Source organism: Neopsephotus bourkii, unplaced genomic scaffold, assembly GCF_033783945.1.
Source record: "Neopsephotus bourkii isolate Nb327-2 ecotype Australia unplaced genomic scaffold, CSIRO-AGI_Nbou_v1 NB_1183, whole genome shotgun sequence".
Taxonomy (NCBI): Eukaryota; Metazoa; Chordata; class Aves; order Psittaciformes; family Psittacidae; genus Neopsephotus; species Neopsephotus bourkii.
In genome coordinates this window covers 4,957,065-4,981,417 of record NW_026901668.1, presented here as the reverse complement: position 1 = coordinate 4,981,417, position 24,353 = coordinate 4,957,065, and the positions used below count along the sequence as shown (strand labels likewise).

Sequence of the window (24,353 nt, the reverse complement as noted above, 5' to 3'; positions counted from 1 at the left end):
TGTGAACCAAACCAGACATACCAACACGTGAAACTGTATTCTTACATGACTCCCTGTGTTGGAAGACAGTGCATTTCAGTTTCTAAACTCTTGTAGTCCTTTCCTTTTCAAAGTTAAATGGAAATAGGTTGAAGAAAGTTTCAGGTGTTTTAACAAACCAAAATCGTTAATACTTGCTTTTTTAAAATTTTTCTAAGGTACTTTCCCACTCACCAGTACCCTGTGTTGGTGTTCTTTAGCCGGCCTTGCTATTAACCAGTTTCAGGCCATTCAAATTGAGCTCATGCTTCTAGCATCTCTGTTCAGTAGTAGTCTTTCCCTTCTAGTCTTTGTATTCAAGCAAAGCTGAAAATATCTGCCATGGAGGAGCAGGAGTATGTGCCAAGGAAGCTGGGCAGGAAATGCAGACAGAGACATTCATTTATATTGAAATGAAGTCGAGAATTAGAAAAGAAAGATTAGAAAATAGTAAGAACTGGTATTGGTTCAGGAACAGTTGGAAGAGTTAGAAACCTGCTAATTGCAAACCTGTAATTACAAAGGCTTGGGTTTAAATGTAATAAATGTTTGTGGGTTTTGATTGTCAGCTGTGGAAAAACTACCTCTTCTGAAGCTTTCACTTCTGAGTTAGTTTGAGATGTTTTCCAAAGCTTAATCTTAGTTTCACGTCGTGTGTTGTTTTTGATCTTTAAGGAGCGTATTGCTTTAGTTTTCTGGACTTCACTAAACTGTGTATTTTGTTTATGGGCAACCTGCTAACCTAGACAGTTAAATGTGTTTTAACTTGTCTTATGAATTTATTTAAAGTATGTATTGAGTCTTATTTATAAACAAAATCATTAACTTATCACAGCTTAAAAATTCATCATGCCTCAGAACAGGTTAAGGTCTAAGTGTATGCCCCTAGTGTACAAAAAAGCTGAGGAAATGCAACTTGGCGTAGTACCTGCTGGAACATTTCTGGGAGGATAGAGATAATAACGGAGTGTATCTTCACCAGGCACTTATTACTGCAGTTTGAACCATTAATTAAGCTGTGGTAAAACAACTGCAAGCTAGAACTGGTTCTTCTTGTTGAGGACCAGAATAGACTTTGTGCCAGTTACCCATATCCAGCAGTGCTCGGTGTTCCCAGCTGACTAGGGAAGTCGGTTGACCAACACTATGTTTCATAGGGCTGTCATGTGTTTCTTAAACTTCAAAGTCATGGTCAAACCTCAGGATTACAGCTGAGAATAAGAATTGCAAATTGTGTAATGGATCGCTTCATTCCTAGAATTTCCCACTTGCCTAACAATGGAAATAACTAACCGGAATGTACTGTCTGACCTGGCTGAGAGGCTTTGATGCGTCCTTCTAACCTTTCAAGTCTCTCTAACCTCTTCCATATAACCTGGATGACTTCCCCCAACCCAGTTGCATGGCCTAGTCATCTTCTCTGGGTCATCAACAGCCTTGGGGTTCAAAAATGATGGATCAAGAGACTGGTATGAGAGGTCTATAAATCTGCTGTTCAACAAGTTGAGACATCCTTAGGCATGGCAGTTCCTGTTCTCAAGTCATGTTGCTTGGAGCAATTTGCCACAAGCACATAGCTTGCCATTGCTAATGGGCAGTTAACATAGATCTGTTGCCAGGAGATCGAGTGCAGCGCTGCACCCTTTAAATGAAGCTTCTTGGAAATGTAATTGGTTTTTGAAATAGTTACTGTAGCATTTCTTGCAGACTTGAAAATAATGTCCTCAAGATACTTTGCTCCTTGACACAGCAGCTTGTTTCAACTGGAAATTGTGGCTGCTCATAGATAATCCGGATTAAAAAAATAAAGCAAAACCAAACAAACAACTCCCCCAACTTTGCTGTGAAATTCCCTACAGACTCTATGCTAACTCTCCAGGAAGGAAGTCTCTACAGAAAAAAAATGTTGAGGCTTCTGTTGTATGACATGAATGACTGTAGCTTGGTATCTGATCCTTCTGTTGTTCCATGTCTGATGGACTCGCGTTTCCTCTTCGTTATCCATAGGTGCTACCAATAGGTTCTGAACTTCCGGCTGGCACTCCATCCAGTGAGCCGCTGCCACCTTTTCCAGGACCTTCACTAACTCAGGTGCTACACAACTTGGCAGATTTTTATTCAATTCTTTTCCTTTCAAAGAGCATGTTTCAGTTAAACTCTCCATTGCATGTTATTAATGTCTTTGTTTTTCTTTCCTTTTGACCGAGTAACTCCCTTTGTGTAACTGTAGCAGTAGCCGGAGTCACTTCAGCACTGGATGTGCAGCTTGCCCTTTGGGATGCTGTACCCAGTGTCTGAAGTACAGGAACAGTTAATCAGACTTGGGGTTTTACTGTGGGTTAATCTAAACTTCAGAGGGTTTCCTTAAAAACGTAACAGGTGAGTGTGTGCAGAAAACTTGAACCCGTTTTCTTCTTGAAAAGGGTTAGTAGCAAAATAGTAGCTCTTCAGGGAAGCAGTGTATGCTATAATGAAATGTTAATGAAAATGCAAAATTCCTATTCCGTATTTTTGTGGTTATTCCTACACTGATTTCATAAGGCTTTCAAATACGCAAAACGTATTCGAAGATCCTGATCATAAACATGAGCTGAAATGTAATAGTGGCTTTCCCTCACTCACATTCTAGCCTTGTATGCAATAGCTAGCTTGGATGTTTTGTACGTAGATTGGACAGGTCATCAGCTCAAGAGCACAATGTCTTCACTTCTGTTTAAAAATGGGGGACCCCCCCCAAAAACTGTAATTGAAGGAACTGTATTAAACCAAAACTGTTTTATGGATCTTCTAAATGATGTGTAGCAAGTTGCAATATGGGAACATTACACTTCAATATGAAAAAAAAACCCTGACAAAATAACCAAACAAAACCCGTGAGGCCATGCAATAGTTGTGCTGCTTTTGAAAGAAGTTTGTGGATGAACGCAAAGGTGGCTTTCTACAGAATTATATTGAAGTACACTTGGCACAGAACTATCACAATTTTATATTGAAAACTGTAGAGAAGATAGGATTCAAGTTGGTACCATCTGGTGCCTGCTTAAAGCTCAGAGTGATTTTGTGTTAAATCTAGTGTTTTCTGTGTGTATGTGCTGCTTAGAGTATTAACCACCTCCACCTGTGGCTTACCTCCACAGTGACTAGTCTTAGAATATGTATTCAAAAGCTTGAATTGCAGTCAGTAATTTTCTTGAAAGAAATAATTCACATAATAGAATACTTAACTATAATTTAAAAGTAGTTCCTATCAAACAGCTACAGTATGAAAATTTGTAGAATGCAGGCTAGTGCTACAGCCTGATTTCTTTGCTTTCTTGACCACTAAGATTTTTTATTTAATGCAGACTGAGCTAACTTTGATAAAGTTTTCTCTGTAACACTCTGGTAACATTCTCCCTCTCATCTCTTGCAATGGAACTCTTGAGTTCAAGTATCATCTGTGGGAGGGAATTTAAAATAAACTTCAAGGTCATTTTTAGTTCTTTGCAAGTTGTTCATTTGGGTTTGGTTTTTTTTTTGGATTTACAGTAGCTCCATGAGAAAACTTCAATCTGAAAGGATTTAAGCTGAGTGTCATACAAAGGAATAGTGTTAGAGAACAGCTAAGGTGACTTTAGTTAATGGGTTATCATGGCTCATGTTGTAAAGCTAAAACTGCAAAAGTGGAATTACATCTATTAGGGGACTAATATTCAAAGATACCGCTGGAGTAGTATTTCCATTTCTGTCTTTCGAACGTGAGGACCATGGATCTAAGGGCATGAGTAGAGTTTAACAGCAGGGCATGTTAGCTGCTTTTGTGTAGTTGTTGGTTGTGACATTAATACTCCCTTTTAAACTTTCCCAGCTTTTTTCCTCCAGTGTTCTTTATGTAGAAACTCTGTCTTTATTCATCAGTTTCTTGAATTCTCCCAGTAAATATCATTATTTTGTGATATCTTAAGAATCTCTCAAGTTTGAGTTTGCATAGCCTGGAAACAGTATAGCTGACCTAAGTTACAGCGTGCCTTAGTTGACGTCTCTTGCTGTCTGTTCTTGCTCTGCCACCTTCTTGGTCTTCATCTGATGGAGCAAATGCAAATCAGTGACCTTAATAAAGTAGTGCTTGCACATGCCCTCTGTGTTTAGAACTGCTTCTTGGTTGTCTCATCTTTTTAATTCTAAAGCATGTTTGAAACTTTTGCAAGCAATGAGAACCCATCTGCTACTTGGAAAATATTATTCAGTGTGAAAAGGCAGAATTTTGTGTTCTTTATATAAGCGAAGTATGAAAGTGAAGGTATGGCTCTTGAAGTCTGTCATGGAAAGGAGTGCTGCTGTACCTGGTTTTATGCAGCTCCTTCCTAGCAGCCTGAATAAGGGCCATGTGCCTGCCCTGTGAGTAATCAGGAAATTAATATCTTATGCTTCCAAACTGAGCAAGAAGCTGAGTAACTTACGTGGAGCTGTAAGATGGCAGTGTTAGGAAGTAACACTTTTTTTTTTTTTCCCCAGTGGTCTCTGGAGGCAGAAGCTGGTTTGTGCCTTTTAGCCATTTCTTTCTCAAGTATAGTTTTGCTAAAGAAGAGACAATAATTTGGTGGTACTTCTTATCTGTCCTCTTACCATGAGCAAAGGCAGCAAAGGGAGCTGGAGGGAGCTGGTTAAAATCAGTCACACTAAACTCATAATCCTTTTTATTGTTATTGCTTGGAACTGGGTATATAAGTAATATTTTCCCCCAGACTCAAAGCACTTGCAGCCACTTAATGTGACTCAGCCCACTGTACCACTGTAAAAGGGCGGCTTCTTCCTGTTTGTCATAGGTCTTCCTGGCAGGATTTGTGGTATGGAAGAAGCACAAATATAGATCCCTTGCTGCTTGTCCTTTGCAGACAGTTTACCTAATTTCACTTCTCATTTGAACTCTAAAGCCTGCCTAGGAGTGAGACGAAATTGGAGGAGACCAGCTGGATCAAATCTAATTGACTGTTTTGAGCCTTCGCTGCTATCACATAATACTATCTGGAAAATTACTGGCTTGTCTTAAAGTAGGTGGTCTTGCCTTCCTTACTGCTTCTGTCAGGAGCTCTTTGCACAACTTCTCCCGAGTACCAGAATCCTAATTTGCAGGCAGAGAACATGTCATCTCAAGACCAGTTTTGGCTATTTTGTTCCTCTTAAATATCTGTTCTGTTTATTCCTTAAATGTATTTAGATACATTTTCAAGCTTTATTTTGGTACCTTTGTTCCATACAGATATCTTTATTTCCTGATCATTCAGATACCTTAACTCTTTGTTTACTTGAAGAAAAAATCATCTTGTGAGAGTAAGTGATGAGAATCACATAGTATTCAGGTGAAATGTCCTTTTTATTTTAAGTATGACTGAAATTAATTAGCTCATTTATCTGCTAAGCATTACATAGGTCTGTGTCTTTGTCTTTTATGTTTGTATGTTGCCATGACCTCAGCTTCAGTTCTAAAAACAGATCTAGCTTTTTAGTATAAAAGATTTAGAAGGATTAATGATGTTGAAGTTTAGATGAAAATTCCTACTCCGCAGGATCAGAACTGCAACTTTGGTGCTATCTGCCAACACTTTCTTCTTCTATATGTATCTTATGGGTATGGCCCTAAATAAGGAAAGTTCAGATTCACTCAGAATTATTGTATTTAAGAGATTTTTAGGTGATTCATCTTCTCTTTCCCTCCCCAATTCAGTTGGCCAAGTTTGAAATGTCTTGGATGCCAACTCACAGCTGAAATCTAAGTAATAAGCATACTTTAGAAAGATTCTGACTCTCTCCCTTCTTCCTCTTCAAATCAGTCCATCCAGACAGCTTCTTTGAGGGAACTTTTAAGTGGTGTGTCTTTTAAATTTGTGTTACCCTCAGTCTTGCTTTATCCAGGTTTTCATCTTTTTGAGTTTTTCTATATTATTATTTCCTAATTGACTTGACTGATTTCAAGGTTTTAGATAAGCCATGATACAGTTACCAAGAAGTGTAGAACTTAGATGCTTTCAGCATCTTTGCTCAGTTCTTAAGAGTGAGAATGCAAGCTGTGTGCTAACTTCAGGAAGTTCCAGTTAATGCTGCTTTTCTGCTGTTTCACCAGATACATTGATTAAGTTGCTTCCACTCTTACTGTGCTTTACATGCTAAATGCAAACACGTAGAAAGGGAATATGATAGAAATATGCAAGCTGTACCGACTGCTTTAAATTTTAGTGTGAAATATGGCTGTTTCTCAAATGTGATGTGTTTTTCCTGTGCTGGACAGTTTACTCTTTCCTTTCTCAGTCCCAGCAGCCACTGGAAGATCTGGATGCTAAGCTGAGAAGAACCCTTAGTCCAGAGACCGTTCCAGTGACATCTGCTCCTGCCTGTGTACGTTTGCAGTGTTGGCAGTTCAGTAGTCTTGAAAAACTACCGTGTTACCATGCTGTTAGGTCACTGCCTTTAATATCACTAGACCAGTCTTTAGACTTTAAAAAATAAAAATGAAGTCATCTTCCGGTTGGTGGGACTGAGTCAACCAAAACTGGAAAAAGTCTCTGTGTGGCAATAGATTATGTATTTTGTGAGGCTGGTTTTGGTACTAGTTCTTAATCTAGCTTTTGTGGTGATGCCATCAATGTCATCAAACTAGAAGGGGAAGTGACTACAGAATAAGGGGAAAGAACAATATAAAAGCAGTATGTCAGCCTTAAATTGGGAGGGATGTTTCAAGTGTGGGTCTGAAATTTTAAGTCAACGATAATAGCCTTTGATACAAAATGAAGATAGTGATTGGCATTGTGATCCCCAAGTGGCTACTTATGTATGACTTCTGCAAAGCAAAAGAGGATGTTCTGCTGTCAGCCTCGGGGTTGTAAAGCAAGCAGGATCTCATTAATGTTGCTTGTTTTGGAGGTTAAAAACTCTTGCATTCTTATTGTGGGTCATACTTTTGACTCTGGTGAGAGTAAAGATCATGTAATATGTTATATGGTGCATTTGTTGGCATTCAAACAAACTGCTGATTCTTTTAATTTACTTTGTTTTCCCCCTCAAACCTGCAGTCTGTGCCATCTGTAGCATCTACAACGGTTACTGGGCTGGTGTCCACAGCAACACAGTCTCTGAAGGATGGTAAGACAGGCTTGATTGCTTCAGATGCTTTGTCAGCATGCAGATATGATCTAAAATTGAACAGGCTAACAACTTGGAAGTATATAGCCTTTTTTAGTAAATCTGTGGTGGCAGTTCCTTAAGGATCATTTTAGTTTTTAGTAGCCAGACTGAAATTTTCCATCATAGGCCAGGAGAGCGGAATGATGTATGTATATTATAGTAACTCATTTAGGATTTAAAGCTGTCCTACATGCTAAATTAAGTCTTGCAAAGAATCTCCAGTATGCTGATAAGGTACAGCTTCAGGATTTGAAGGAACAGTTTTCTGTCTTGTGTTAATGTTCCTGGCAACAGCATTAAGACTTCTCATTTTGCATCATTGCGCTGTGTTCTCTGTGTAGGATATTTGTTCCTAACCGAAGAGTTTTTCCTTTCCATTTAGATAGGGAAATGAAGGTTAACCTACTAACTTTTCCTTTCAGTATTCCCCTAATAGTTATAGCTTTTAAAATCTTCCTTTTAAAAAGCAACAGTTAATCTGGTACTGAAATTATTTAATAGCTATTTAGAAAACATTATTATGCCTCTGAAGTGCAATGATAAACCTGCAAAAGCTAATAAAAGCAGCAGGAAAATAATACATTGTCATTTTGGTATATTGGTAGTGAACTATATTGTAGAACTCATTTATTTGGTGGAAAATTAGTTGGGTTTTGTCTGCTGAAGTTTAGATAGGAAGTAAAAATAAACAAACCTTCTTTAATTAACACAGCAAGCTGTCCAGTAGAACTCATTTAAAATAGAATGTTCTTTCTCAGCTTTGTAACCTTACACTGCCAGTGTATACAGCAGCAAAATTAGGAGCTGATACCTAAGAATCCAGCTCTGAAAGCTTCAGGCAGACTGCTTTGAGTAAATGTGATTTATAGCATTTCCTCAACTTGCCACTTTCCTATTAATAAATTGTCTCCGGCATTTGTGAAGTGTAGGTAGTCAGTCTGGGTATTGAATTAAAACAAGCTTTTTATTCTTTGGCTATTTTCACATCCCTGTTAGCAATCAGTGTGTGCTTTTTATTTTACTGCTATCTTTAAGTGTACTTCTAGCAAGTGTACTGTGTAGGGAATCTTGACAGGAAAATACTTCATTTTAACAGCATGTCTTGATATTTTCTGTGGCAAGCTCTAAAAAAAGGTGAGGTTGCATGAATGCAAAGTCCTGTTAGGAGTTAATCGATAGCTGAGTTTGAAGTAGATAAAAAGAAACAAGTGGAGTTCAAATAATTGGTTGCTCATCTTCAAAATCCCATTCTCCTTTTCCTTACCTTCAGCATCATGTGGTGGAGAGGGCAGTACTATGGCTACCACAGCTGGAGCTGGTGTTCTTAAGATGGGACGATTTCAGGTAGGAGATGTTAAACTCATTTGGTTGTTGATACAGGATCTTTGAGTAGTTCCTGCATAGTTCCAGCAAAATGGGCTTCCTGGTGGATTTTTCTGTGGGAAGAAAAATGTGTTGAGCTTATGAATGCAGTGCTTTGTGCAGGTGCTATTTTCATTCAGGGCAGAGATTGCACTCCATCATGTAGGTCTAGCATTGTGAATACAGCATTTTACCATGTCAGGCTTTAGCTGTGTAACTGTTGGCCTTGGTCTTAATGCTAGCTGCTTTTGGGCTAACAGTGCTGATGTGTTCACTGTAGAATGTCCTGTTTTTGAAGGGAGTCCCCTCTCAATCTTCTGTGTTTCTCGGAATTAATCCTCCAGTTTGCTTAGAAGTACTATTTTGTGTGGCACTGTTTTACCTGGAGGGAAGCAGTAGCTTGCTTTGTGGAATACCAAGGAAATGAGTAATTTTTCCCTCTCAGATGCATCTACTATTAAGCTAAACAAAAGCATTGTGTTAAGGAAGAACTAAGAAAGTCTGTATGATTGTATTTCTATTCTAGGTGTCTGTGGCATTGGATGATGTGCTAAAAGAGGGTGAAAAACCTGAAACTAAGCCAGTGCCATTTGAAACAACCTCTGCTGATTCTTCATCTCTTTCTGGCAGTAGCCCAGAGAGTACACTGGTAAAACAGGCTGGCAGTCGGAAAAGCGAGGCTGTTGTTGATTCTTCCTTGGATGTGGTAGATAGCATTCCTCAGACAGTTCCTGTCCTGCAATTACCAGTAGATGTTGGTCAGCCTACTAAGGTCGGGCGCTTTCAGGTAACGACAACAACGGATCAAGTTGGGCGCTTTTCAGTGTCAAAGACGCAGGATGAGGTCAGCTGTGCAGAGAAAGAGCCAGTGACTCTTCCTCTCTCTGTGGGATTGGAACAAGTTGCTTCTTCAGCTGCAGCTCCGAAAACAGAGTTGGACTCGAGGCAGTCCCCACACATGAATGGTCCGTCCTCTGAACCAGAGGCTGCCTTCTTAAGCGGGATGGCTAAGGATTTGGATGATGGCTCGGGGAGCCCAGACTCCCTCCAGCCCCTGGGGTCGAAGATCAGCCTCCCTGTTCAGAGCCTTAGCAACTCATTCAACTCTTCCTACATGAGCAGTGACAATGAGTCAGATATTGAAGATGAAGACTTGAAGTTGGAACTCCGTCGGTTACGGGAGAAGTAAGGCTTTTTTTTGCTTGTGTGGTCATGTCTGAAATATATGTAGCAGGATTAATGTGAATTTCATCTGTATTCTACTTTTCACAAAGAACAAAAGTAAACTTTAAAAGACTCAACCTTTGATAAGTGTCAGGACCCATTGTCAGTGTTGGTGGGAAGTAAGATTTTTTTTTCAGTAGGAAAGTAGTAGTACACAATTATCACAAAAAAGGTAAATGTGTGTTTGCTGTGCTTCGTTTTTTAACCTGTGACCTTATTGTATGTGTTTAGATTGATTGCTGCACTGTGGATAAGAGTGCAGTGATATGCAAAGCTTCCATACATCTGAAGTTTAGTAGTTAGTGGTGAATAGTGTGTGTCTCATTTGAAAATAACACGCAACTCTCTGTATTTCTGGTATGCATTTCTGGCATTTCCAGTCATTCTCCTTTTCCTGAAGGATCCTTGTTGGCTTGGAAAAAAAACCTGGAAGTTGAGCAATGTGACCTGCTAATGTATTTATACTGAAAGTCAAACTTTTTTTTAGCGCAGCTGGTGATTTTAAACCTTGTGTATGCAACTGCTCTGAAAAAAACCCTTAAGGCAAATACAATTGTAGATGTCTCCAAGGCCGTATGTCTCAGAAAATGAGTGATCTAGCTATTCCTGTAGCATCTAAGGGCCAAATTATTTGATCTTCTGCAGTGTAGGTGTATGGGGTTTTTTTGTACTTCCATTTATCCTGGTTCTATGGTTGCAACATTGGGAACTTCGTGCTGGAATTCTAGCCAGGGTTAGAGCACAGCAGAAAATGGCAAGTGTCCCACCATGTACGTTCAGTGGTTATTAGTGGTAAAGATGTATTTCCTCTATCCTTAAATGAGAGTTTGACCAAAGAAGCTGGTCAAGATTGACTGGAGGGAAAGGATTGCATGCATGCATGTATATACATAGACTTTTGGGTAAGTCGTACTCTTTTTAACTTGTTAGGCACCTTAAAGAAATCCAGGAGCTGCAGAGTCGCCAGAAGCAGGAGATTGAGTCACTGTACATGAAATTGGGAAAGGCCCCACCTGCAGTAATTATTCCCCCAGCTGCACCACTTTCAGGAAGGAGAAGAAGACCTACTAAAGGGAAAGGCAGCAAGTCCAGTCGTAGCAGCTCACAGGGAAATAAGAGTCCTCAGCTATCAGGTGAGACTTACTTCAAGTTTTTGAGTGGGTAAGACAGGCAAGGTACCATCTTTCATTCCTAGATCTGTATCTGTGACTCTGTCTTGTCTGGTTTTGGGGGAGGATGGGGTGTGACCCAGTTCCTCTGCCACCTGGATTACTAGGTCATTTTTGGAATTGCTTTTGCTATTTGACAGTCTTGCTTGTGACTTTTGTAATCTGCTGAAAGATGCTGTTCTGTAGGAGCAGTTTAAAGTTGTGATTTGATTGGTGATTTCCACTACCTTAGTAGCACTTAAGCACAGTGTTTCTGTGGCCTTACACTTCAGAAACTTAGCCACAACTGATGGATGTTAAAGTAGAGATCTTCTTTATTTAATTGAGTTACAATTCTTTGTACTTACAAGTCGAGAAGCAGTTTCAGTTGTCAAGGCTTCCTCTCTTACTAAAACCCTTTTTTATAATAAACAGAACTCAGAAATAGTTGTTTCTGTTTGAATTATTTGGGTGTCAGATGCTTGCTGGGTCATTGTAGATGTCTGTCGAATTCTGCAGCATCGAGTAAACAATGTTGGAGGGCCAGTACTGTGACTAAGAGTATTTGTTGCTGCTTTTTGCACATTCACTTTGGTAATTCCACATCATGCAGTTTCTGTATCCAGCCTGCCTGGCTGCTCACTTTGGTTTTGTTAGATGGTATGGGAGCTGTGTGTGAGCATGTGACAGTGAGCTAACACAGAGTTGCCTTAAAACTTAACAAATAAGAATTTTTCTAGTCTTAATGCTTTCCCAGAGACTGGAGCAGTTCCCTCCCCCTGCCTACCCATTTCTTGCCTGGATTGTCATGCTTCACCAAACGGTGATAACCTTTTTTTTTTATCCCATTAGTAAATGTTCCAGTCAGGCTTTCCTCTGTTTTTACTCCTGTCCCTGGGGAACAACAATAGAAGCTTTGGAAATGATGGGGGGAAACTGAAACGTTGAATGACTTTTTGCCTTCCTCCTTCTAGGCAATCTGTCAGCTCAAAGTGCACCATCAGTCTTGCCCCCCCAGCAGACTCTTCATCCTCCTGGTAGTGTGCCGGAGACTGGGCAGAACCATTTGTTACAGCCCCTCAAACCTTCACCTTCTAGTGAAAATCTCTACTCTGCCTTTACCAGTGATGGTGCCCTTTCGGTACCAAGCCTTTCGGCACCAGGCCAAGGTAAGACTTTAAATGGAATTACTGTTGAGTCTTGCACCTTTGTTACTGGTGAACAAATGACCAACTTGATGACACTTGATTTTCTTAATACATCAGGAAAATTAGATTGATAACCTCTAACCTATGTGTGGAGGCTGATAAGAGTGGGGTTTTTTGCAACCAGGTTTCTATCTGCACATGTAGGTGAAGTGTGAGGTTGTTATGAATACATAGTGCATGGCCTTGTCTGCTGTAATGAAAACAGTAAGGAGAATGCAAAAGAGTGCAGTGTTGTGGTGGCGAGCAGTGTTCTGCTGACCTGGGGGAAAGGTATTGGCCGAAAGGATGAGGAGACAGACAGTAATGGGGGATTAGAAGTGTGAAGTGAGACCAAGAAGGGGCAGAGCATCTTTGATGTTTACAGATAATAGAAGTGGTAGGAATTTTCTTAACATTCAGAGCCCTTTTAGACTTCCAAACTGCTTTGGCTGCTTCTGTCAGTGAATTTTTAACAACAAATGGTAAAAAGGCTCATGGGTTGAACAGTTACCCTGGAAGGAAGAGTTAGTGTAGGAGGGTGGAATGGTAGGAGTAATAGGTTGTTAATTTACTCAATTTACTCATGGATTGCTTGTTATATTATCAAATAATTTCTCAGACACAGCTCTGATTTGTTAGGGAGAGCTTTTTTGTTTGCCAGTCATTAAGGGAATGACAGCTTGATTCCTTTGCTTCTCTGAACTTAGCTGTTCCAGAGGTGGGTTTTTTTTGCCTTCTTGAGCACTTTGAACAGCTTTGCCCCAGGCTGCCTGAATATATCAGTTCTAATGTGTTTTTACTGAAACTGGAGAAGTACAGACAGGAAATGGAAACAGACTTTTTGGAAGAATTTTCTGTAGAGGTGTTTTTTTAATGAACTCTTTCAAGTATTTCAGAGCTACATGAATCATCTCCTTGTATCTAGCTGTGCAGTACTGCTTTAGGATTGGATACGTTTGCCAGGATTTGGCTTTCCTATAGACTGCGACCTTATTGTTGGGTTATGTCCCAGAGAGTAACACAGCAGACTTGGCCTCAGGTCTGGAGGTATTAGAGGGAGTCTCTTCACTCTGTGTATCGTCTACATACTCTTTGGTCCCCCAATTTGAGGCTTATTCTTCTGTGTCATGTTAATGCATTTCACCCTTTCAACCTCAAGTTGCTAACATCTTGTAGTGGTGTTCTGTCTCTTCTCCTCTCCTTTCTCTGTTCTTCCTGTTCTTGTTTTCTCACAGGCTGTGCGAAGTTTAACTGTGCATCTGAGAGAGTGACGTTCAAGCCTGGTGGCAGGAGGACCCGATTTCTGAGTACGCCCTGCTTGGCTCTTTGTGTGTAACACCTTTACTCCTTCCTTGTCTGTTTTTGTTTGGTCTTCTTGTTTGGTTGGTTTTTTCCTGCTGCTTGGATCTATTTCATGCAGCCCATTCTAATCTCCCACCTCGTGTTTATTCCCTCCCATCCCATGGCTCAGCTGAGCTGCTCTTCACACACCTTTAGAAGTTTGGGTTCTCCTGTTAGGTATTCTCTGGTGTTAAATACATAATAACAAGTACTCATTTCCATTTGGTGGAAACTTTCAGGACAGTTAAGTGAGGTGACAGAAGCTGGGGAGAGTTAGCAAATTGTATCTGAGCAAGCATTTCTTTTGGCTTGCCTTAGGAGTTATGCTTTAGCATGTTAGCTGACATGAGACTTGGAAGGTGAGGTGGTCTTTCTCGTGGAACAGTGAGGAAGATTTGTTTTCCAAATTATTCCTTAGTTGGACACTGCTGTAACTAGTGGGGGAATATAATATGTTGACTTCCTCCAGCAGCATGCTTGTGGTGCAAATTCATGTATGTGCTCAGCAGTAGTACTGATTACATTGTAGAGCATTGATGCCACCTGTAGGCAGATAACACTGACTTCTTATGTTCATTAGCAGGTGGATTGCTAAAGACTAAAGTGTTGAGGGTTTTTAAAAATACTTAGAGAATATTTTCAGGCAAACTCAAAAGATCCTTACCTACTAATGGGCTTAGGTTTAGAAGCTTTCACTGTAAATTGGAGATACACTAAGTGTTCAACAAAAAAGTGGGCAAACAGACATCTTCAGACATCCTGTTAACCCTCAAAAGTTACCTTGCAGCTCTTCTCAAAATCATTTCATTTGTAGTTCCATTAGGCCAGACTTACAAGAGAGCCTCAAACTTCTGATGTGATTGAAGTAATGATGCGCTTGAGCTGAGGCTGCTGATGTGGTGCTTTTTACTGGCAGTGCTGCAACACCTTCCATGCTGCTTCTGCAGGCTGGACCCTTTAAATATTGTTCATTTATTTCCCACCCTCTGGAATGACTCAATATGAAAAAGCTTTAAGTGCTGTAAAAAGAGCTCCAGTCGCTGCACTGGATGACAGTACCGTGCATCTGTAGCATCTGTCTGGCTACAGTCAGCAGTAGCACAGCTGAACTAGTGTCGCGTGCAGGAACTGGGCCTGGCCTTCTGCAGAGACAGCTGCAATGCAACCAGCTCCATCCTCTGAGAAAGGGACCCAGGCAGAGGGAGCAGGATTTTTTCCTGGCTGTTCAGTTTTGCAATGATACCTCTATCCCACTTTATTGGATTTGAGGATATAAGTACTATTAGTACTTAATTTCTCAAATTGAGATGCTGGGTGTATTAATGTGCAGGTGTGCACTGACATCTACAATCTCAGATTGTATGTACAATCTCAGATTGTACAATCTGAAGTTTTATGGCTCCTTTCTTGGAAGAAGTTAAATTCTTACCAAAGCTAACTTAAAAAAATCATCTTAAGTGTGGCCTGCTCTTTTTTCGTGTAGGGAATATAAAGAGCAGCCATTCTGTTTCTAAAATTGACAGTGAACTGAATATATGAGTATCATTTACTTATAAGGCCTTGGCTTGCTGCAAATCAACCATCATCTGGCTGTAAGAGCACTTTGGCATGTGTATCTCTTGCTTGTGGGACTGGTGCTAAGGGAAATGGATTCCTTTCGAGAAGTGTGTTGTAGCTGTCCTGTAAAAGCAGGTAATGCTTGGCATGGCGCAGCTTGGCTGTCACTCAGCTTACTGCAGGTTGCTTGCTTCCTGGAGTCTTGTCCTTGAAATGCTATTGCAGGCTGTTGTGGAGAGTGGCAACTGGAGGAGATGCTGGGTTAAAATGAGCAGTGTTGAGGAAACAGTGCAGTAATTGATGCTTTTAACTGTGCAGCTGGAGAAACAGAGTGGTACTGCTTGGCAGGGAGTGCCTGGACCGTTCCACAGATCTGAGAACATAAGGTGGCAAACTAGAAGCACTTGACCTTTCAAATAAATCTTTCTCATGCTGTAAACTGGTCAGACTTTGACAGTTGTAAAATGCTTTGTACATCCTGACAAACATGGAAGATGTAGTTGCTTTTCCTTTTGGGATAACAGCCATTTGTGACAGTAACGTCTACTGACATTCTTCATTATAGTTTGGGAAGAATAAATGTAAGAGGCTGAGCCTCTTTCTGAAAGCACAACTGATTAAACTGACCAGTCTTGGGGTTTTCCTCCTTCAGGAATGTCCTTGAGTAGTGACTCCAGGAGCCCTGCAGTGCTGTGTCCTCTGTTTCTCACCAAGCTTTTTGTACTGTTTCCTGATACTAAACATTTCTCACTGTTTCTCTTGTCTTTAACAAATTACTCTCTCTTTGTGCTTCAGGGAAGATGGTGAAAAAAGTCTGTCCTTGCAACCAGCTCTGTAGTAATTATCTTATTTCTGTTATCTCCGATTCCTGATTGTAAAGCTATTCATCAGCTTTTTCTGGTCACTGAAGCCTTACCTCCCTGACTCTGTCTCCAGCACAGCATCTGTCTGTCTATGTTAATGCCCTATAATGTGTATTTTGTTGTCAGTATGCTAAATAGTCTGGCTATTACTCTCACAGACAAGTGGAGGCAAGGCAGAACCTCACCTTCACTGTGGAACTCTGCTCATTGCTTAATGAGAGCGAACTGAGCACTGGGGGCAGTTGCTCACTGTAATGTGCTAAGGTTGTACCTCTGAGCAGCTGGTTTGTTTGCAGATCTGATGGGGTTTGCCACCTCAGTGGTGGATCCAATTGCAGATACCTCTTCAACATTTTAAGAGTAAGAGTAAGCCATCAGAGATCTCCAGTGCGTCTCCCAAAGTAAGAGATGGTAGGAAAAGCCTGTGTATGCTCACGTCACTCAAGATTGTTATAAAGGTGTCTTTTTGGCTGCTGGTTTACATGGGGTAAATACAAAAGGGCAGAATGAAGGCATTAATGGTAGCAAGCTGGAGAGAGAGAGAGGCAGGCCTGTTTCACTTCAGATCCTTCATGTTAGAGCAGAACTGGGGACGGCTGCTGTGACCGAGCAGGAATGTGAGGGGTTGTTTCCATTGAATGCTACAAGTTGAAGCACTTCCTTATCAGACTCTTCCGGATGGCAGTTTCTTCAGCAGTGAGTACATCAGAGCTAAAATGTGAAATTCCCGAGAAGTCATTTTTTAAGTTGACATTACGTGGGAGCTTTAGTGACTGTATAGCTCACCTGTAATGGTGTAGGCTGGTCTGTCAGTGACCTGAGATCAGAGCTCCCTAACAAAATGGCTTTTGGAGACAAAGCTCTTGCAACCCCCCACCTTTCCCACCTTGAACCAAAGCCACTTAAACTTTCCTAAATTATCTTTCATATCTTCAGCTGAATGCACTGTGGTGTATACCTCGATTAATTCTCTCCCTTCTGTGGCCTAAGGAAGCTCTGCAGCATAGGCCCAGGAACCAGTGTGCTGATTGATTGAAGTGGAAATGTGAAATACCAAAAGCAGATACTGGCCATCGTGAAGAGGATGGGAGCAAGTGTGTCAATCCCTGCATGAGCCCTCACAGTGGAATGTGATTGTTACTGGTTTTGGCAACTTCCCCTGACTACCCCTTCATTGCTTTTGCCTCATTTGTCTTTAATTTCATCTTTCATATCGTTGCTCTTATTAAGTAATGGTATTCTGAACCCTTTCTACATGATACATGCTAAAGGTTCTTGTTATTTCACTGTAGATTTCCTTTGCTACCTTACCATGTGTTCCTGTTACTCTTCATCTGTGCTGCAGCTGCACACCCTGGTTAGGGAACCTTTTTCTTTTCTTTCCGTTTTGTGTGTACTGTTGCATGCATTTGCCTGCCTGTAACAACTGCTGCCCCTCCTGTGGGCACCCAGACCGGGAACCATTTCCAGACCTGAGCTGGAACTGGTGAGAGGGTTACATATCCTTCCCTCCTCAGCACTACTAGAGGCAGTAACACTTTGCTTATTTGTCCTGCATAGTAAGTATGTCACCTTCCTAATTCACTCCTCAATATGAAACATTCCTGCAGGGGTTTGGAGCCAGTTCGTTCTTTGATACAGTGGTTGCAAGGAATGTGGCTGATAGCCAGGGAAAGTGAAGTAGCAGTCAGGCAAGAGACAGCGACTGCCATTTAGCCTTTGAAATAGAGATATAATTTTCACTGCTGCCGTATTTGCTGCTCCACTTTTAATTGTTTTTCTTCAGAGATGTCTGCCATAAGCTCAGGTTTCCTTGGATTTCCCAGTTACAGTCTGTAGAGTGAGCAGGCAGAAACATTTGAGGAACTTTGAGAACCAAGTAGGTGAGGATGCTCTGCTTCAAGGAGTGCTGGGTTCAGCACTGCTGTGCCAGGTACTGATGATGTCGTTTGATTTTGTACAAAACGGATTTGAGAAATCCACATTCTGCCTTTATCATGTCCTTCAGAAAAAGTCTGCCTTAGTGGTTAACCATCGCTCCCACATCTGAACATGAGGATACTTTGCCATGCTGCTGGGGAGCTCGATAGCACACAATTTCTTTGATTGCTGTTATGAAGTGTGCTGTTAAAAACCCTGAATTCAAGTGCAGTAGCCTGTTTGTAAGTGGGAGGAGGATAGTGAGGCTATCCAAAACAAAGGTGCTAGGCTTTATTTTTCCTACAGGGTAATGTTCAGTAAGCTTTGTAGCAGAACTGAAAGCTGGTATTTGTGAAGGGTTTTTTTTGAGTGTTCTTAGAATCAACCCAGCAAACAGAAAAACTTGTCAAAACATGTCTGAGGAACTACTCTCATTTCTGCCTTCTTTCAGTTCTATTAGTTGTTTGCATCCGGAACGCTTGCTCTTCTGACATAGGAAATCTGAACATAATTGCAAAAAAATGCTTTCAGAGGCAAAAGACAAAATTTAATGCAGTGCAGACTTCCCCTGCTGATCCTGGCTCTTTGGTGGATGAAGGCAGTCCCATCTGGTTATCCTCAAGAACATAAGTATGGCAGCTATTGGAAACAACAGTTGCTGTTTTTTACTGTGGCTTTTTTACGTAATCTGGGTGAATTTTTGTGTTCATTTTACAAAGTGGAGATAATTTGCTACAGAGCAGCTGATGATGCTGATTGTACTGCTCCTTATTCAGCATCCGGCATTGGCCTCCAAGGTGGAATTGACCCATGCCAGAAGTGGTTGCTGCTAATTAAGAGGTGCAGGATGAGAGAATGATGTGGCTCTACTGTCATTCAGTGATGAAATCTAATCTCTTTTTTCCTCTACAAAGGCCTGTAGGCTGCTACCATTCCCCTTTTAAGATGACTACTTGCAGCACGTCTTGAGAAGTAAACTTACCTATGGAATACTCTTAATCTGGGAAAATGCGTATAGGAGTCCTTGTAGTTCCCACTTCAGTGTGTCCTGGGATTGAAACTTAGAATTAACCTGCATGGCATTTTAACTGGCTCTCTATTGATGTGCCATTACCACAATTATTACATTTACTTAGAGAAAGATGAGCTTTAACCTAAGTTTTGATTCCCTGTTTTCTGTACTTGTAGGGACCAGCAGCACTAATACAGTCGGGGCTACGGTGAACAGCCAAGCGCCTCAGCCTCAGCCTACTGCTATTGCCTCAAGCCGGAAAGGGACTTTCACAGACGACCTGCACAAGTTGGTAGATAACTGGGCCCGAGATGCCATGAACCTCTCTGGCAAGAAAGTTGGCAAAGGGCATAGCAACTATGAGGTAAGGCGTAATCCGTGAATGTTTAGGGTAAGGAACTGTGTCAGTGCTGTCTCATTGGGGTGTTAAACACGGGTTGCCATGGAGCTTGGACGGCTGTTCTAGAAAGCTGTCAGCTCTGTCTCTGATGTATGTGCTAGATTGTATCACCTGCTGTGGGAGGGAAGGGGATAACCAAAGAGGAGAGCCACAGCACGTTCTCTTCAACATCTCTTGGGAATGGCTTTTGGAGCAAGGGGAAAACCTGTGGTTTTTAAGCACAGGTGTGTAACTTTTCTTGGGGGTTGGGTGTTTTTCCAGGGCCCTGGAATGGCAAGAAAATTCTCAGCACCAGGTCAGCTCTGTATCTCTATGACATCTTCCCTGGGTGCTACACCCATCTCTGCAGCATCAGCTACCTCTTTAGGTCCCTTCACAAAGGCGATGTGCCCTCCGCAGCAGTACGGTTACCCAGCAGCATCTTTTGCCGCTCCGTGGAGCGCGACGAGTGGTCCATCACAGCCCCCGCTCGGCCAGTTCCAGCCTGTTGGTGCCACGTCTCTGCAGAGCTTCAACATCAGCAACTTGCAAAAATCCATCAGCAACCCTCCAGGCTCCAACCTGCGGACCACTTAGCCATGCGCGGAGACCCTGCTGGCTTAGACCTCGGGACAGGACATGGGGAGGGAGATGGGGCCCTGTATTCAACTCCTAGTGCTGCAATGAACTGGTAGCTTGCCAGACTGGGAATGAATTTCTCTTTTCCAACCATTGCTGTCAACTCTCTGTAAAGGGAGTTTCCCCACACACCTTGAAGGGGGAGGAGGATGATCAGCATCCTCATGATGGGGCAGTGCTTTTGACCGAAGGGTTCTGCTCTTGTTGGGATCAAGAGTTGTGAAGAAAAGTCACGGGGTCAGCTCATGCAGTCTTGCTGTATAGTTTTTCTCTAGTTTGAGGCCGAATCCACACTTGTCGAGGTGGGAGAGCTGAATCCTAGCATGAGGCTTTAGCACGCTTCTCATCTCCCCCTGAAGAACCAAGACCAGGAGAAAAGTTGTCCAAATCCCCCTCCTCTCCCTCTCCCTCTCCCTCTCCCCAGTCAATCGTATCTGGCTCTGAAATGGTGGGGCACACGAATGGACTTGCAGTGCAGCCCGTGCTTTATAGGTCATTACTGCTTTAAGTAAGATATTAACAGCTTTGACTGCAGCATTAGAGCAATTTAAATTGTTTAAAAGAATTTTTTAAAGTTCCCTGCGGACATGTACTTACCATCAGTTTTGATGTGGAAACACTGTGATATATAAATGTTGTTGGACAACAGTAGTTTAAAAATGAGTGGAATATAGAGGGTTAAAAACGTTAAAAAAATGGGAAAAAAAAGCTAGCTATATCCTTATACTTATTGGAGACACTTTAACTTTTTCCTTTGTATTTTCATTGTATTAGATAAATAAATGTGAATGTAAAATTGTATAAATTAATGTACTTGAATACTTGTCTGTTCTCCCAGTATGCTTGCTGGATATTTTAGTGCCTTGGACTTCTATTGCTTCTGCAGTTAGCGTCATCTTCCCAGCAGACCCCCAGGCGGACCAGGGCAGGCTCAGAGAAGGACGGACCATTTGTACCTAAGAGCTTCTTTAGTGATACCGTTACTGTTTAGAGTAGGTGTTTGGAGGGGGAAGTCATGGAGGCTGCGGGCTGGAACAGTGTTCCATACGTTGGGGAAGCTTGTCCTCAGGTCTGAGGTGGCTGGTGTGGTGGGGGACAGAAGGGTGCAGGTGAAGCTAAGACAGGACTCACCAGTATTGGCTGCGGAGGCAGGAGGTCTGGATCGGAAATGGACAGAGGATGGGGAGAACGTGTGTCTTTGGGAGAGGCCCAACTGAAGATGCAGTTAGACTCCACCGGCAAAGTGGTGAAGGTGTTTGGTCAGGTTGTGGCTTGAGGGAGAGGTGCCATTGCCCGCTGGCGTGGGCCTGTCTGCTGGGATTGCTTTGCTTACCTTCTCTTTTCCGTTTTTCTTTTTTTCCTTCTTTTTTTGGTTTTTTTTTTTTTCAATTTTATTTAATTTTTGGTAAAATCCATGTAAGCCAGGAATGTCCTGGTGCAACGTCCATTGCCGGCAATGGATGTACGTGACACAGCCGGCGTCAAGGAGTTTCCTCTGTCTGTCTGGGAGGATTCACAATTCTGTTCACTCTTACCAAATTCCAAGCTGGTACCAGGACTGTAACTATCTTGTCACCTCTTAGGAACTGTACTGTACCTTCTGCTGTGCTCATTCTCCCTTCCGTATTTAAAGAAACAAATACTGGTTTCCTCCTCAAAGTAAGAATAATACCAGCCAGTATTCCCGTAGTGCTGCAGAAAGCTGTCAAGGATGAGGGTGCTGCTTCCTGGTACTTGGGAGTAGCTCACCAGTATCCTGGAAGCTGGTGTGCCATGGAGATGTTACTTGCCTGTTTTGTTTCCTTCCTGAAGTGGTATTCCCCCCTGGAGCCTTAATAGGGAGGTTTCTGTCTGCAGATGTCCTTGCTCTTTCATCTTTCCAGAGAAACGCTCGGGCTCCGTTCCTTTCCTGTCTCTTGTTTTACAGCAGGTTTGGCAATGGGGCTGGGTACAGGCTGGGGGTGAAAGCAAGCGGGGTGAGCTCCAGCTCCTTAGGCCCAGGGGGTTGCTCTTTGTAACTGAAGCGCAGAGTAGAGCTACAGGAGAGAGGAGGCTTGAGGAGGGCACGTGGGGAAGAGGCAGAAAGCAGGAGTCCCAGGGTGGATGCAGAGGGGTCTCCTGAAGGCACTCGGTGTGAGGGGTGAGGCGAGCTCTGAACGGGAGCAGTGGCGGACCTGAGGCAGGGATGAAACAAGGGGAATGTTCATGCCAGGGGAACCGACTGGCTGGATGTGCAGCATGGGGTTATTTAATTTTGATCTACTAAGTTTGAGGTCGTTTTTTCACTTAATGTTATGCAAGAACTGGTTTTATTTACCATTGATTGCCCCTCCCCTCCCCTCCCCTCCCCTCCTGTGGATGAATAACTGAAGTCTAGAGGAATAAACTAATGCTACTGAACTGTTAAATTATTTTGTTTAATATTACACTTTGAGTATCTTTTTCCACATAAAATCTGTTTCTGAATTACGGGCGTTTTCTTTACGTTATTTAACAATGTACACTGTAAAAAAAAAAATCAAAATAAAAAACAAATAAACCGAAGTGAACCTTTGGGCTCCCCTGGCCGTGGTGAGTTGTGTGGCTTGCACTCAACCCCGGCACTGCTCTTCTCGGACCGCTGTGCTTTGTGTAGTGGCTGCCACTCCGTACCTGTGTTAGAGTATGGGATGGAGGCATTCGAATAAACCAGACCTGCTCTGGTTGAGCTGTGGGTTTCCTTGTTGAACAGCAGGTCCCAACCTCTCCACCCTCTTCCTGGTAATTGTGACCCAATTTAATCAGCTCGTCACAGGGAAGGAAGTACAAAAAACCTGTTTTAATGAGACCCTTTGCTTCTCAAAAGCGGTGATCAGCAGCGAGCTTTTGCCCTTTTTATAAACTACTCTGAAGTAGGGGGTGGTAAAGAATAATTCATAGAATGGATCTTCTGGATGGGAGGAGCTGTGACAGATAATCTAAGAGGTGAAGGATAACATCCAAGCAGTGACTGCTTTTATGGTTGAGACTGTCCAGCAGTCACCAGAGAGCAGAGGAACACACTAAGCTGCGGCCTTCAAGAGCTTGGCAGCTCTCCTTGTTCCAAGTGCAGGTGGAGCCCCATGAGCCGGGGTGCTGCATGTCCTTTCGACAGTGAATCCGGAGCAGGGTTTGCTGCACCCTGCCTGGCACAGAAGGGTCCTATTGGATCCCTCACCCTCCTCTCTGAAGGGAGAGGTGGAAGGGAGCCGGGGTGCGTGCCTGCAGTGCTGGGGAGAAGAAACCTCTTAGTGTGGCTCTGAACAGGAATTCCATCCGCAAATTTGCAACTGTCCTGGTAGAGTAGAAGAGCGGAATGACATTACAGGGTCGTTCAACAACTGCAGGCTCGCTGGAATTATCTGGCATTTCTAAACACTAGCTGCTGCTGCGTTTCTTTCCATTTTAAGAACAGCTTCTGCTATGAGTCATGCTGTGCAAGGCCTTACAGGAAAATAAAAAGCTCAGAGTGGAAGTTTGAGTGCCCTTTTAAAAGGGACCAATCCCAAGAGGCTCACTGGTGACCTCACAGGCATGGCTATGTTGGCACTCTTCCCATGGAAGCTGAAAGCTGTGTTTATATGAGAGTGGCTTTAAACACAGTAATTCTGAATGTCTGCACAGTCCCTTCCCAACAGGTACCCTATTTTCACAGCGAGCATGGAAATCCCATTCAGACATGTGGTACATATTCCCTGAGGTGTTCTGAAGGCAGTGCGGAGTCAGAGCAACAAGCACAGTGGAATGTGTAACTTTTAGATGTAGTCTATTACAGTTAATTATAATTTCTCCTATCTTTCTATACTGCCATCAACCATAGAATCATAGCATGGTTTCGGTTGGAAGAGACCTTAAAAGACCTTAGTTCCAACCCCATGCCACGGGCAGGGACACCTTCCACTGGACCAGGTTGCTCCAAGCCCCATCCAACCTGGCCTTGAACACTGCCAGGGATGGGGCAGCCGCAGCTTCTCTGGGCAACCTGTGCCAGTGCTTCACCACCCTCATAGGTAAGAATGTCCTAATACCTGGTGCAATCACCTTCCTTGTCTCCAGCGCTGTGGGTGGCTACTGCAGTGCCAGGGTCCTCACACCATGCCTGGGGAAGCTGGAGCTACTACTTAACCAGGAGGAGTGCTGCTCAAACCCTCAAATGGTGCCTGCGAGCTGTGGCTGAACTGCTTCACTGCCAGAGGAAGAGAACTGGGGCTTGCCCAGTGGAACCAGTGCCCTTTCCAGAGCCTCAGCATGGACACTGGTGTTTTTCAAGCACTGTTTAAAAACATTTCCTTTGACCTTCTTGCTGGCAGGAACGGCTGTCGCCTGGCTTGAACTTTTGAAACTCACGGGATGTTCTTTTTCTGTTCGCCCACCTAAAAGCAAATGCAAGGCTGTACAGGCACTTTTGCTTCCTACTCCTAACTAGTCAGAATGTATTAACTTCTTTGAGCTAATTTGAGCAATTACACAGGAATGGAGTTGTGATGGGTTCAAGGGTGCAGAGGCACAAAGAGCCACAAAGTGTGG

At 42.6% G+C, this 24,353-nt stretch overlaps 1 protein-coding gene across 11 annotated transcripts in view; it reads left to right on the top strand.

Annotated features, from left to right (window-relative positions):
• WNK1 (WNK lysine deficient protein kinase 1) overlaps positions 1–22,278 on the top strand; it is a 106,629-nt gene extending 84,351 nt beyond the window's left edge. For 6 of the 11 annotated variants that reach the window (XM_061364041.1, XM_061364033.1, XM_061364040.1 and 3 more), the window contains 11 exons: positions 2,026–2,109; positions 6,304–6,390; positions 7,065–7,134; positions 8,447–8,520; positions 9,065–9,723; positions 10,693–10,895; positions 11,885–12,079; positions 13,333–13,425; positions 15,791–15,832; positions 18,967–19,154; positions 19,452–22,278. In XM_061364041.1, the coding sequence (XP_061220025.1) occupies positions 2,026–2,109; positions 6,304–6,390; positions 7,065–7,134; positions 8,447–8,520; positions 9,065–9,723; positions 10,693–10,895; positions 11,885–12,079; positions 13,333–13,425; positions 15,791–15,832; positions 18,967–19,154; positions 19,452–19,766 (2,010 nt within the window). In that variant the 3' untranslated portion in view covers positions 19,767–22,278. The remainder of the gene's footprint in view (positions 1–2,025; positions 2,110–6,303; positions 6,391–7,064; positions 7,135–8,446; positions 8,521–9,064; positions 9,724–10,692; positions 10,896–11,884; positions 12,080–13,332; positions 13,426–15,790; positions 15,833–18,966; positions 19,155–19,451) is intronic. The other 5 variants (XM_061364034.1, XM_061364038.1, XM_061364037.1 and 2 more) reach the window with 5 other exon arrangements.
• The last annotated feature ends 2,075 nt before the right edge of the window (positions 22,279–24,353 follow it).